This window comes from Nicotiana tomentosiformis, chromosome 8, assembly GCF_000390325.3.
Source record: "Nicotiana tomentosiformis chromosome 8, ASM39032v3, whole genome shotgun sequence".
NCBI classification, from domain to species: domain Eukaryota; kingdom Viridiplantae; phylum Streptophyta; class Magnoliopsida; order Solanales; family Solanaceae; genus Nicotiana; species Nicotiana tomentosiformis.
Window position 1 is genome coordinate 114,062,193 of NC_090819.1, and position 15,265 is coordinate 114,077,457.

The window sequence follows — 15,265 nt, forward strand, 5'->3', positions numbered from 1 at the left end:
ACCTAAACATATGAAAATGTGACAATACCAACCTGGTAAAAAATTGACAAGTTATTAGGCCAATGAACAGCCACCATATTCGGTTTTCATATACTCTTAAATCAATATCAATGGTAGGACCCAGCACAAATGATTTTATGAACGAAAATAATAGTAATATTGTTTCCCTCTTTGTTTATTATGACAAGAAATCCAAAGCTTCAATAAATCATATCCAATAAACTCTGTAGACATCTACGTCAACAACATCAGATCTTTCACCAGTATGCGTATGTCTCAGACTGTGGTTGTTCCAGCACCTGACTTTTTGTCGATCTCCTCAAGATCTGCCCATAGTTTCGGATCTTCATAATCTTTGATAAGAAAAGCAGGCTTTGCTTCCATAAGCAAGTGAGGTGGATTTCGGGTTGCCAATCCAACAACAGGCATCCCAGCTGCCACCCCAGCTTTTATTCCTGAAACAGAATCCTAACAATCGAAGAAAGATTATGAGTTTTAATGGCGTGAGGATAAGAAAATGAAGAATGTGGTCGACAAAGAAATCAGACCTCAAATATGAATGTGTGATCCTTTGACACCTTCAGCAGTTCAAGGGCCTTCAAATAAGGGTCGGGAAATGGTTTTGCACGCTCACACTCACTTCCAATAATAACCACATCAAAGAAATCCTTTAGGCCAAGTATTTCTATTATCAGTTCACCGTTCAGTCTAGGCGCATTGGTAACTGCAGCCCGTTTCAGCCCACGATCCTCAATCCACTTCTTCACCTTGTACAGGCCATCTATTGGTTTCAACTGTTCTTTCACCAACCTATATTGTAACCAAAACAGCTTGCCTATGAGACTGGAGGAAGAGTAGCACAAGGTCAATTGAAATACACAAGTAGCGTAAGTAGAGTTACGAACCTTCTAAACATAGCTTCCTTCTCGTCACAGAATTTAAGACCCCTTTCCAGATCATCAGGGAAAAGGGCAGCAGCAATGTTGTCATTGTGTTTGCCAGCAATAGTTTTGACAAACCAGTCCTCATCAACCGGCACACCACCATTGTAGCCTATCTGCAGAACCAAAATCGCCAGTGATGAGCTTAAAATTACTTAATATTTATGTTTGCTTTGTGTCTTTGATTTGGTTGATTCGATAGAGATTTGGTCTGATTTCGGTCTAATATGTTGCCCTTCAGTGCAGGTGGTGCACAGGGGATCAATGGACGAATAGTGCACTAAGTGGGAGGAAAACAAGTTGAGCAAGAAGAAATTCTCGTGCGCGGCCACGCACGAGCAACCCCCAAACGCGCACCTGAGCGCGCAAGTGCCACAGAAGTCTACCAGAGGTGCGCGACCATGAGCGCTGTCATACTCCCAGGTGCGCGTCCGCGCACGTCCGTCTCCGAGAATTCTAGTCAGGCCTATTTTTGTAAATTTGGAGGCAGCCTTTTGACCTATATGAAGCCTAGCTCGTCCCAAAACAAGGTATCTCGGATTTTGGAGCAATTTTTGAAGAGAAGAAGGCAAGGAAACAACATAGACTCTGAATACTTCATCCGAATCATTCAATACGAAAGTTTGTTTGATTTTGGGGATTGTAATATTTTCTTGTTCTCTTAATACTCTTGAGATGAACAACTTCTCCAATATGGAGTAATCTTTCTTAGGGTAATTGACGGATATTGTGATTTGACTATTGTTTTGGGTTTGCTTTCTGTTAGTTGCCTGAATTCGTTGAACGAGTCTCTATTTGAATTGAGAAGTTAATTGTTGGTTTTACTTAATCGAAAGAGAAGTGTTGCTGCAATTCGCATTGCGTTATCTTATTTGGGTTGATTTCACGACTCTCATAGGTAATCGAAAGAGCTTGTGGAGTTATCAGTTGACCCAATTTCGAAGAAAAGTCAAAAGACGTTCTTCGTAAAATTATTCATTCAAAGTATTCTTGCATATTTTCACATCACATATTATTAGGTTGTATAGCAAACTCTAATTCATTCGGAAGAAGAATTTGAATCCTTTAGATAGCCTAATCATCTGTTGAAGAAAGAGTCAATAGAACTTAAGAGTGAACATAGCACAGAGTTGCCCATAATAATAGTTGATCACATATCTTGTCAAAGCCCTTATTTCTCACTTTGATACTCAATCATTGCTACTTAGTCTCTCAATTTCCATTATTTATTCGCAATCGATAATCTTAGTTTTTATTCTTATTTCGGTAATAACTCAAAATCAAAGGTTTATTTTCATGACTAGTGTTAAGCTGAAGATTTATTCGAACATTATTTAAACCAATCCCTGTGGAGACGATTTAATACTATATTATCTTTGACTAGCGAGCCTAAGGTTTATACACCGATTTTGCGCTCGTCAAATTTTGGCGCCGTTGTTGGGGATTGGCGATTAATAGTGTTTAAAATAATTTTCGGTGCTAATTCAGGAACAATTTTATTTTCTTTTCTTTTTTTACGCTCTTCTTGTTTGTGTGCAGGCAACAGGTTAAGTTCAGTGGTGTATGACTCGATCCTCCTCCAAGGAATTGGTGCCATACAATCCAGAATTAGACAAGACAAGCACCTGCGACAGTTGAGAAGGAAGAAAGAATCGAGTGGATCATTTTTGGGTCAGATTTCGACTCAAAATACAATGGTGAACAACGAAAAGGAAGTGGACTTAGCTGCAAGAGAGGCAGCCCAACAACAGGCTGCACGGTTAGCAACTGAAGCAGCCCTTAGAGTTGCTGATGAAACAGTTGAAGAGGGTTGAAGATTCAATCTTAACCGAACTCTGGTCGAAGATGCGTTTGAAAATGCAGCTCCCAGGCCTGGGAGGTCTCTAGGAGATTACGCCAGACCGGTCTACTACCAGCGGCAATCCAGTGTGAGGCCCCACCCATTGACGCTAACAATTTTGAACTCAAGCAGGGAGTCATCCAGACCATTCAGAACAACTGCATATTCAGAGGCATGAAGATCCCAACAACCATCTGATGGACTTCAATGAAATCATGAATACATTCCGCTATAATGGAGCATCACATGATGCCATCTACCTCAGAGCATTCCTTTTCTCACTTAAGGATAATGCAAAGCAGTGTTTAAGGAGTTCACCCACAGGGTCAATCCGTACGTGGGAGGAGATGACTACCAAGTTCTTAGAAAAATATTTCTCTGCTGCTAAGACCGGAAGGATGAGAAAGGAGATTCACAATTCGGAATGATGAGAAAGGAGATTCACAATTTCAGCCAAGGAGAAGGGAGACAGTGTTCGAGGCATGGGAAAGGTTTGAGGAGCTGTTGCGGAGATGCCCTCATAACGGAATGGAGCAATGGAAGATTTCTGGGACGGGTTAAATCCTTCATCAAGGAGATTGTTGAATAGTGCGGTTGCAGGCCCTCTGATGAAGAAAACTCCAGAAGAGATTGTTACACTCCTGAATGAACTATCTGAAGCGCAGAACAATGGTCTATTGACCAAGGTGATCGAAGAAGATAAGCGGGGGTGCACCAAGTAGAACCTCTGTAGCAATGCAGGCCCAAATTGCAACTATGGCTAAGGACATCAAGCAATTGACAATAGCCCAGGTGCAAAATCAACCACAATTGGGATGTGACATCTGTGGGATGGGACACCCGACTCATGAGTGTCAAACCTCCACTGCAGAAGAGGAAGTTAAAGCATTGGGGAATTTCAATAGAGGCAACTACCAAGGAGGTAACAATTTCAATTCTGAGGGACAGAGACATCCGGGGTTCTCACGGAGTTCTTCAAGTGGTAGCTTGAACTCATGGCAGCAGCAAAATCCCAGAGCACCTGTGCAAGGACCTCATGGCTTCCAAAACCAACAAAGGCAACATTACCAGCCTCCATGGCCCAACAACTCAAGTTTAGAAGATCTAATTAAGGCATTCATAAACAAATCATATGAGAAGCTTGAGGTTCAGGGAACAGCTATATGGGAGCAAGGCACAGCCATCCGGAATCTAGAAAGACAAATGGGGCAGATTGTATCATTATTATCAGAAAGGGCTCCGGGGACTCTGCCTTCCGACACTGAGAAGAATCCAAAAGAGACGATCAAGGTCGTGTCTCTGAGGAGTGAAAAAACATTAGCAAATCCTATTGCAAAACCAAGGGTTGAAAGGGTGATCAAATCAGCCAAAACAGCAGAAGAGCAGAAAAATTGATGAGTCTGTGGCTACGTAGAACATCAATAGCAAGCAGGTTGTTAAGCAGAAGTCAAACAGTGAAGTTGAAGAAAGCAAGCACATGCCGGTGTTACCTTTTCCTCAAAAGATGAAGCGAGAGAAATTAGATGAATGCTTTGGAAAATTCTTGGAGATATTGAAACAGTTGTATGTAAACATCCCGTTCACCGAGGTGCTCACCCAGATGCCTGCCTATGCCAAATTCTTGAAGGAAATCCTGTCAAGTAAAAGGAAGCTCGAGGAAACAAAAGTGGTCAAACTCAATGCACACTGTAGTACCATCCTACAGAATAAAATTTCTCAAAAATATGGGGATCCTGGCAGCTTCACTATACCCTGCTCGTTGGGGAGTGAAAATTTTGACAAGGCCTTTTGTGACTCAGGTACATTCATTAACTTGATACCATTATCGGTTTTCAAAAAATTGGAAGGAGGACTAGGAGTGATCAAATATGTGCCGGTATCTTTGCAACTGGCTGATCAGACCACTATCATACCAGAGGGCATAATCGAGGACATTCTGGTGAGGGTGGACAAGTTTGTCTTCCCGGTAGACTTCATTGTAGTAAACATGGAAGTGAATAAGGAGGTACCTCTAATCTTGGGGAGACCATTCTTTTGCACTGATCGGGCTATTCTTAACATATACGAGGGTCAACTCATGCTACGAGTGGGAAACGAAAAAGTGGTGTTTCAAATGAAGAGAATGATGAAATACCCGTGTAATAAGGCATCTGCCTATGTTTGTTTCAAACTGGATGTGGTAGGAGAGTTAGCTGAACAACACAAGCTGGACAAGCTGGTAGGTGATTCATTGGAAAGATGCATTAGTCAATCGAGTACAGCAGAGGATGAAGACCCTGAAATCAAGAAGAAGCTGAGGCACTGGAAGATGAAAACCAAGTGGTAGACGAAGAGGAATTTGAGAAAGAAAAGATCAAGCCAAAGCTGGAATTGAAAGTACTCCAAACACATTTAAAATATGTTTTTTTTGGAGACTAACAATTTTCCTGTGATTGTTTCTGCTGATTTGACAGGTGAACAGGAACACATGCTAGTGGAGTTACTACGGAAGCATAAAAAAGCAATTGGCTGGAGCATAGCCGATATTCAGGGAAGCAACCCTACAATCTGCTTGCACAAGATCTTGTTAGAAGAAGGGAGCAAACCGGTAGTGCAGCCCCAACGCAAATTGAATAAAAACCTAAAGGAGGTAGTACAGAAACAGATACTCAAACTGCTGGATGCAGGTATAACAATTTTCCATCTCCGGCAGCCAATGGATCAGCCCCGTATAGGTTGTGCCGAAAAAAGGGGGCATGACGGTGGTGAAAAACGAGGACAATGAGCTAATTCCTACCATAACTATCACTGGTTGGAGGATGTACATAGACTACTGAAGGTTGAACGATGCAACGAGGAAAGATCACTTCCCTCTTCCCTTCATTGATCAGATGTTGAAGAAGGTGGCAGGGCGTGGATATTACTGCTTTTTAGATGGTTATTCAGGGTACAATCAAATACCCATTGCTTCTGAAGATGTTGAAAAAACCACATTTACCTGCCCTTCCGGAATCTTTGCATACCGGAGAATGCCTTTCAGACTTTGCAATGCACCAGCTATTTTTCAGAGGTGCATGATGTCAATCTTTTAAAATTTGAATGGGAAGTGTCTGGAGGTGTTCATGGATGACTTTACTCTCTTTGGGGATGACTTCAAGGGTTGTTTGAGGAATCTAGAACTTGTACTAAAACGATGTGAAGACACTCACCTACTACTCAACAGGGAAAAGTGTCACTTCATAGTTAAGGAGGAGATAGTCTTGGGCCACAAAGTCACAGCTGAAGGTATTGAGGTCGACAGAGCTAAGGTAGATGTGATCGCTAAGCTCCCTCCACCAACTTTAGTGAAGAGCATCAGAAGCTTTATGGGGCATGCAGGATTTTATAGAAGGTTCATCAAGAATTTATCCAGCATCACCAAGCTCTTAACAGCATTACTTGCCAAGGATGTGAAGTTTGTGTTTGATGAAGAGTGCCTCAGATCATTCGAGTTAATCAAGGAAAAGCTAGTGAGTACCCCCATAATGGTGACTCCCGACTGGAGCGAACCCTTTGAGATCATGTGCGATGCCAGTGATGTGGTAGTGGGAGAAGTGCTAGGGCTGAGAAAAGATAAAATATTCAGACCCATTTACTATGCAAACCGGACTTTGAATGATGCTCAAGTGAACTATGCTACCACGGAGAAGGAGTTCTTTGCAGTGATCTTTGCTTTCGACAAGTTCAGATCCTATCTAGTGGGAAGCAAGGTCATAGTACATACTGTTCACTCGGCACTGAAATATTTGTTGAGCAAGAAATAGTCAAACCGCGTCTGATGCGGTGGGTATTATTGCTGCAAGAGTTTGATCTTGAAATCAAAGATAGGAAGGGCACAGAAAATCAAGTGGTTGACCACCTGTCGCGATTGGAGAAACCACTTGTTGAAGCGGTGGAAATACGGGAAGAGTTCCCGGATGAGCAGATTTTATCCATTGCAGCCGTCTCTGATAGACCGCCATGGTATGCTGACATAGCCATGGCTACCACATCACTTGACCTCCGACCAGAAGAGAAAGCTGCAAAGCGAGGTAAAAAGCTACCCTTGGAATGGCCCCTTTTTGTTTAAATTATGTGCAGATGGCATGATTCGGAGATGCGTACCAGAAGAGGAAATGGGAAGTATATTGTCCCATTGTAATGATGGAGCAGCTGGGGGACACTATAGAGGAAATAGGATAGCAACGAAGGTCATGGAAGCCAGTTTTTACTGCCCGTCCCTGTACAAGGACGCAAGATCCTACGTGGCTGCATGTGACAAGTGCCAACAGACAGGTAACATTAGTAAGAGGGATGAGATGCCCCTGAATTCCATTTTGGTATGTGAAATCTTCGATGTCTGGGGCATCGACTTCATGGGTCCCTTCCCATCATCCCATTCCTATGAGTATATCCTAGTGGTCGTTGACTACGTCTCCAAGTGGGTCGAGGCAATCCCCACTAGGACAAACGATGCTCGGGTAGTATGTGAATTTCTTCGGAAGAATATTTTTACCCGTTTTGGAACTCCCCGAGTCATCATCAATGACAATGGGTCACATTTTGTTAATAAACAGTTTGCCACACTGCTGTCTAAATATGTGGTAACTCATAAAACAGGAACCCCATACCATGCACAAACTAGTGGGCAAGTAGAAGTAGCTAATCGTGAACTCAGAAGAATTCTAGAAAAAACGGTTAGTGCTTCCAGAAAAGATTGGTCAGTAAAGTTAGATGAAGCTCTATGGGCATATAGAACAGCGTTCAAAACAATCATAGGGACTTCATTCTTCAAGTTGGTATATGGAAAGACATGTCACTTACCTGTGGAGATAGAGCATAAGGCTTATTGGGCAATTAAATTGCTTAATTTTGATCTTAGTCTTGCAGATGAGCACAGAATGTCACAGGTGAGTATGCTGGAGGAATTCAAATTGGACGCGTATGAGAATGTGCGAATTTTTAAAGAAAAGACGAAGAAATGGCATGACCGTTTAATTAAACAGAAAGAATTTCATGAAGGGAAAAAGGTCTTGCTATACAATAGTAGACTCAGATTGTTCCCCGAAAAATTTAAGTCTACATGGACGGGACCGTATGTGGTGAAACATGTATCACCATATAGGGCGATTGAGGTCCAGAACATGGAAGGAACGAAGAGTTTCAAAGTGAATGGGCACAGGTTAAAACCATATCTTGCTGGAGGATTTGCTCAGCAATCCTCGAGCATCATAATCAGTTGAGGATGCCCGGTTGAGTCAAGTTGACGACTATAACTCAGAACTACCTCTAACTCCTCTACTAGCTTGATTTTTCTCTTTTATTTTTTGTTGTAGCTTAGACTACGTAAAATTTAGTGTACATTATGATTTGGTGGTTGCAGGAAAGTATATATTGTGGAAGGGCGGAGTTGAGGCTTTAAAAAGGCCATTTGTGCGTGTATAGGTGCGCGACCGCGCACCTGGAGGGGTGTACCGCGCATATGATCGCGCAGAATACGGCGTCACCAAGCCTGGAGGTGCGCAGCCGCTTACGAGGAGGGTTGACCGCGCATTAGGCCGTGCATGTGTAACAAAAGTCTGGCATGTGTGCACGGCCGCGCACGAGTGGACCCGACCGCGCACAGGTAAGTACCCGACCCTTTTTTGTTTAACATCCGGATTTCAGCCCCCCTCCCTCTAAACCCCCTTCTAATCTTTCCCTCTTTTCTCTCATCTCTCACTAAACCAAACCCTAAACCGTCCCCAATCCCTCTCTCTCTCCGCGACTAACCACACACACCACCCCACTCCCTTACTCTATCTTTCCCCCCTCCTCAAGTGTGTTTCCATCAATTGACCCCTCAGGTATGTAACTTCCTTTTTCCATGTTTTTTTTTCTTTTTCTTTTGTTCTTTTTTTTCGTTTTTTTTCTTTTTCTTATGGGGTTAAAGACTGGGTTTCACCATGGGTGCTGAGAGTATGGCTGCTAGGTAGTTGACTTGTTGTGTATGTAGTTCATCTAGGGCTGAAATTGATTTATGTGGAATAGGAGCAGCTTTGCATGTTAGGTGTTTGTGTAAATGCCACAATGAGGTTATGCGGTGTATTCTAGATTTTGTTGCTCACCCGATAATAATCCATGTACTTAATTTGGGTGAACTGATAATGGGGGTATATTCTAATGATTGTGGGATGGATCCTTCCCATGGCCAGAAGAGTGTATCTTCTTGGTCCGAAGAGTGGTCTAATTGCTGATATTTGTCGGGTTGTTTCAGGTGCAAATGGTCACTTCCAAGAAAAGAAAAACCCCAAGTGCCTCCACCGGTAGGCAAGCAGGCACGTCCCGAGCTAAAAATGTGGGCACGTTCAGGTCGGGAGCTTCTGCATCCTCTCGCCCATATGATCAAAACAAGTTCGTATCCTGGGAGGCCCAAGAATGGTTTAATAGCAAGGCGGACAAAAACCCATACCTGTAAGAGGAATCGACATCGGGTGTCTCCTCAATGAGTGTTACAATGTTCATGAGGAATTGGTCCGGCGAGAAATTGGGGTGTTCTTCGAAAAACCTGACGAGGCAAATTTAAGGGTTGTTAGGGAATTCTACGCGAATTGCCCGGAACATGAGGACTATGTGTGTACAGTCCGGAAGAAAAATATGGACTTTTCCAAGGAGGCTATCCAAAGGGCCTATCACCTGTCGGCGTACGTGGACCATCTTGATACAACCATTACTTTTTGTTGCACAACAAGGAACCATACACGTGGACCATGTTCTTTGAGACCATTTGTGTGCCCGGGAAGGAGGTGGTATGGTTAATCAGAGGCCACAAATTTCACTCAACTGCACTCACTTTTGAGGGGAAGTGTTGGTTATACATCATTAATAACCACCTAATGTCTTCCGGCAACACAACTGAGGTGAATGGTCCCTGGGCTGCTTTGATTTGGTGTTTTGTCACTGGCCACGACTTTGATGTGGCTAAGGTCATTCAAGACGAGATGACAATTTGATGTCCGGTGCAGAGGTATGGGTTCTTTTTCTCATCGTTAGTCACTTGGTTGTGCCGTGAGACACGGGTACCAGAAAACAAGGCTATGGACGGAAAGGTCAAGCGAGAAAAAAAATTCGTGATAAAGTTGTCGTTGGGAAGGAACCTGTTGTGGCTGCTGAGGTTGAGAGTGAGGAGTCTGATACGCCCGTAGAGGAAAGAGAGGTGCATGGAGAGGATGTTGATACTACTACCCTGCATAAGCGGGGTATTGGAGAACCTTCCAGCGGTGTATGGGAAACAAGAATGGTTGCCTTGGAACAGGAGATGGCGGGGATGCGCACTTCTGTCACTGATTTGGGTACTCGAGTGAACTCACTTGCTAGGCAAAATGCCAAGTCCGAGAAAAAGATCATGGCATGGCTGCTTGCACTTGATCGGGCTTGTCACCTGAACCCCGGCACCGTCTCCGACACGGATTGACCCACTCCCCACTTGCTAGGCAAAATGCCAAGTCCGAGAAGAAGATCATGGCATGGCTGCTTGCACTTGGCCGGGCTTGTCACCTGGACTCCGGCACCGTCTCTGACACAGATTGACCCACTCAGGGGAGTTTTCTTTCACGTTTGCATTTTAATTTTGTGACATGAGGACATGCCACTAGTTAAGTTGGGGGTGGGGGTATTGTAAATGGCGCCGTTTAAATTGCTTCCTTATTGGGGAAAAAAAAGAAGAAAAAACCACAAAAATAAAAAATTCCAAATATATTTTCTTATTTTTTTTTAGGATAACTTCTTCACTTGTACTTCCATGGGTTTCTTGTTTGGTTCTTTACCATGGTCGTAATATTTTGAACCTGACACCTTTTAGAGTAGATTTTTTGTTATTTCTTTATTTTAGATAAGTTTTTGAAAAAGTTGCTTGTGGTTGGCAAAGTTGATTGTGCTTGACTGGTGGGATGCATGATCCTGCCCTTGTAAGTCAGAGAGACCATTGGCGACTGCGGTCTGAATTGTGTGCCTATCCAAAATGCTATGTGTGGTGAGGGGAATGTTTGCTTAGTGATCATGCCTGACAGGGTCTAGAACTTGGCTTGGTTGTGGCTCAAGGCGAAATCATAAGTAATAGTTGAGTTTGGAGATGACCGTAGGCTTTCTTTGATAGCCTTTTTCTTCTATTGCTTTGAATCCTCCTGAGAACTGATAAGTTATCCCTAGTTAACCCAGTTGAGCCTAATTTCCTTTTTCTTTGGCAACCACATTACAACTTGAGCCTGTAGCTGTCCCTAAGCACTTGAATGCCTTGTGTGTGATGCTAAAAGATGAAGATACATAAGTGTGGGGGTGGGGGTTGGTTTTAAGTGGAACCAATGATAAGTAGAAAAAGGTGCACCATCATGAATGTATGTGAGGTACGAGAGCAGGGGATTGTGAAATGGAAAATAAAATAGAAAAAAATAAAAAGAAAAAAAAAGATATGCTCACGTTGAGTAAGGAAATAAAAGTGAACATTCCCTTGCTGATGTAAAGTCCTTGTATGTTGTGCTTAAAGAAATGAGAACTGGGTGTTATTCTGAATTGGAAGTTTAGGGTAGTTATAATTGAAAAGGGTGTAGGTCACGTATAGTGTTGTAGGTATTAAAGTGCTTAGGGAGGTATAGATACTCTTATACAGATTATATCCAACTCGTCTCATAGCCTATGTTACAACCAAATGCAAAGTACTACATGATCTAGACGAGATTGTTCCAACATTAGTGGAGAGTTACACGATAGCCAAGCTTATGGTACTCTTGAAAGCATGATTCACTTCTTTGTGAGGGCGAGTGATTGTTGTGTATTTTCCTAGGCTATTATTTGCAATTAGTGTGTGAATGAGCATTGTCTTTTTCTTGTGAGGTGTATCGAGGATTTGGCGCCAGCTTGACCACAACACTAGTGGAATGTCATGACCGGGGTTGAGGTTGAATGTGACCCCAGGATGGTATCGAGTTGATTTTGGCCGGCCACTTGTCTAAGGTGGTTGCAGTGTTAGGAGCAATTTCGTTTTAGATTTGCTCGGGACTAGCAAAAGCTAAGTGTGGGGGTGTTTGATGAGCTTAAAATGACTTAATATTTATGTCAGCTTTATGTCTTTGATTTAGTTGATTCGATAGAGATTTGGTCTGATTTAGGTCTAATATGTTGCCTTTCAATGTAGGTAGTGCACAAGGGATCAATGGACGAATAATGCACTAAGTGGGAGGAAAACAAGTTGAGCAAGAAGAAATTCTCGTGCGCGGCCGCGCACGAGCAACCCCCAAACGCGCACCTGAGCACGCAAGTGCTAGAGAAGTCTGCTAGAGGTGCGCGGCCATGAGCACGTTCATACTCCCAGGTGCGCGGCCGCGCACGTCTGTCTCCGAGAATTCTAGTCATGCCTATTTTTGTAAATTTGGAGGCATCCTTTTGATCTATATGAAGCCTAGCTCGTCCCAAAATGAGGTATCTCGGATTTTGGAGCAATTTTTGGAGAGAAGAAGGCAAGGAAACAACATAAACTCTGAATACTTTATCCGAATCATTCAATACGAAAGTTTGTTTGATTTTGGGGATTGTAATGTTTTCTTATTCTCTTAATACTCTTGTGATGAACAACTTCTTCGATATGGAGTAATCTTTCTTAGGGTAATTGACGGATATTGTGATTTGACTATTGTTTTGAATTTGCTTTCTGTTAGTTGCCTGAATTCGTTGAACGAGTTTCTATTTGAATTGCAAGGTTAATTGTGGTTTTACTTTAATCAAAAGAGAAGTGTTGCTGCAATTCGCATTGTGTTATCTTGTTTGGGTTGATTTCACGACTCTCATAGGTAATCGAAAGAGCTTGTGGAGTTATCAATTGACCCAATTTCGAAGAATAGTCGTAAGATCATTCATTCAAAGTATTCATGCATATTTTCACAGTACATATCATTAGGTTGTTTAGCGCACTCTAATTCATTCGGAAGAAAAATTTGAATCCTTAAGATAGCCTAATCATTTGTTAAAATCGAAAGAGTCAATAGAAGTTAATAGTGAACATAGCACAGAGTTGCCCATAATAATAGTTGATCACATATCTTGTCAAACCCCTTATTTCTCACTTTGAGACCCAATCGTTGCAACTTAGTCACTCAATTTCCATTATTTATTCGCAATCGATAATCTTAGTTTTTATTCTTAGTTCGGTAATAACTCAAAATCAAAGGTTTATTTTCCTGAATAGTGTTAAGCTAAAGATTTATTCGAATATTATTTAAACCAATCCCTCTGGAGACGATTTAATACTATACTATCTTTGACTATCAAGCCTAAATTTTATACACCGGTTTTGCGCTCGTCAGCCAGCAATTATAGAAACATGATTGATATTTTCCCAAATATCAGTAACTTATGCATAAACAGGAAAAATAAAGCTTCTTGCGCGGGTGGGAGTGCAAAATATGTCCCCGGGGAGGGGGGGGGGGGTAAGGAGCATTTCACAAGTCAAAGGTACAAAAAAGCTTTTTCTCTAAAAGAAAAGCGATTAATTGTTGTTACCTCTAGAAGCATTTCACGGAAGGCATAATAGTGAAGTGGATCTGAATCACATAAAGTCCCGTCTACGTCAAATAGTACTGCTTGAAGGGGAGCAAGTCTTGCTAGAGACGAAGAACTGCTAAGAGAAAATGTAATAGTTTAGCTTTGCTTTCTGGATGCAATCACAAAAGAATCTCCAAACACAACTCGGTGTAATAACAAACATTAATCAATGCAAGCTTTATACATTCCATGGACAAATCTAGACTTAAAACATTTGGTGCAATGACATCCACTGCCTTTTGTTAGGATGATGCGTCTTAAAAAAGTAAATATACGCAACAAACCACACCATCCTGAAGTCATTGATTCTTATCTTGGACTACCTCTAACACAACCTTTAAGAAGTATTAAACATTAGTATGGGCATTTCCTGAACATGTTTATGAGGGCCAAGAAATCATGAAAAGGATTAAAGCATTAATGATAACAGTATCTCAATCTATGTTGCCCGGACTCTCCAAAATGTTGCCACACCCGTGTCAGATCCTGTAGAAATACACTACTTTTGGAGGATTCGACACGCACCAAGCGACATTTTTGGAGAAGCCGAGCAACATAGATCTCAATTATATAATGAAGTTCATATTCTGATAATATCAAGTTAAACGCACACTAAGTTGCTGTTGGTTTGTTTTTAAGCAATGCGATTTCTATTCAATAGGGGCTATACCAGGAACATTTTAAGCATAAGATCCAGCTTAAGTTCAACTATCCTGTTATCAATTTGGTTAAGTATGTTCTGGACCAAACATGTACTCATATAGTATACAAACTTAAATTCAGCGAGGGGAAGAAAAATGAGAATAAATTGCAAAGAACTCAAATCGTGCAATAAGCCTAGGTCCAATAGTCACTATGAAGCTCATATACCAGCCAGGAGAAAACAGAATTCACATCATATAAATAAGAGAAATTTCAACTAAATGAAGATAAAAAGAAGTCATTAGCCTTATATTATGAACCAGAAAGAAGAAATTGCTAAAGATGCCCAAAATCACAATCGACCAATCGAAAACTTAGTGAGAATACTGAGTTTTGGATTAAAGAAAACAGAATAAGAAAACCAGTGGAGAAGGGAAGATATAGATCTGCTTAGCAAAAGGATACATTTTTTTTTACATTTTACCTTTACATCAATCAGATACAAACAAATCAAAACTTCCAAGTAAATATGATAATTGCAGGGAAATCATCATTAGATGCAGAAATTTCAAATGGCGCACATTGAGATTGAGATCAATGGTTTCAATCATGCAAAAATGGAGTAATCAAAAAAAAGAAGCTTAGATCATATGGTCATATGATGATAAACGGATTTAAAAAAAATTGGGAGCTTAAGCAAATTCATGGGAAAAAAGAAGAAGAAATTCCAATCAACAAAAATGCATCAAGAATTCAAACCCCAGATCAAATCTTGGATAAAATTCAAATTTTCCCATCAAATAAAAGCAAAAAAAGGATTAAAAATCTCACCTTTCTGTAGAATTTTCCCCAGCAGGAGCAGTCATCTTGAAAAGGGTATCAAACAATTCTGAGAGTTGTGTAGAAAAATGCCGATTTCCACAAAAGTGTGCTTTAAAAACTTGAGGGATTAGAAAAAGGTGGCGACTTTACGAAGTGAAGAAGAAAGAGATGGAATAAGAGAATCTTCTAAAGAATCAGAATAGTGTAGCTCCAGCGTTCCATAAAGTGCAAAGGTAACAAAGTGTTGGCCTTTCATCTCTGACAACATTTTCCCTAACTTCACGTGTTACATTTCATGCTTTTTTTTTTAAAACAAAATTCTTTTTGTTTTTTTTTCGTGTATATATATGGCCACGTTTACTTCAACCAAATTTTGCTTGTAATTTCAAAGTGTCTACTTCGTGTAACCTAAAATCAGTACCTGTGTGGCAGCAAAAAGCACCCTCACTCA

The 15,265-nt window shown here is 41.3% G+C and overlaps 1 protein-coding gene across 1 annotated transcript; it reads right to left on the reverse strand.

Annotated features, from left to right (window-relative positions):
• Positions 1-33: 33 nt before the first annotated feature.
• LOC104088213 (haloacid dehalogenase-like hydrolase domain-containing protein Sgpp) lies at positions 34-15,114 on the reverse strand. The gene is made up of 5 exons (XM_009592858.4): positions 14,824-15,114; positions 13,309-13,423; positions 906-1,057; positions 549-810; positions 34-468 (listed from the first exon to the last, which is right to left on the reverse strand). The coding sequence occupies exons 1-5, from the start codon at positions 14,856-14,858 to the stop codon at positions 277-279; spliced, it is 756 nt and encodes a 251-aa protein (XP_009591153.1). The 5' UTR covers positions 14,859-15,114; the 3' UTR covers positions 34-276.
• Between the last annotated feature and the right edge of the window lie 151 nt (positions 15,115-15,265).

Excerpts from the sequence above, each read along its gene's own strand:
- LOC104088213 (XM_009592858.4), bottom strand. The coding sequence starts at position 14,858 with ATGACTGCTCCTGCTGGGGAAAATTCTACAGAAAG. Across the intron at positions 13,424-14,823 it reads GGGGAAAATTCTACAGAAAG|TTCTTCGTCTCTAGCAAGAC; the intron begins GTGAGATTTTTA and ends TTCTCTTAGCAG. Across the intron at positions 469-548 it reads ATCACACATTCATATTTGAG|GATTCTGTTTCAGGAATAAA; the intron begins GTCTGATTTCTT and ends TTCGATTGTTAG.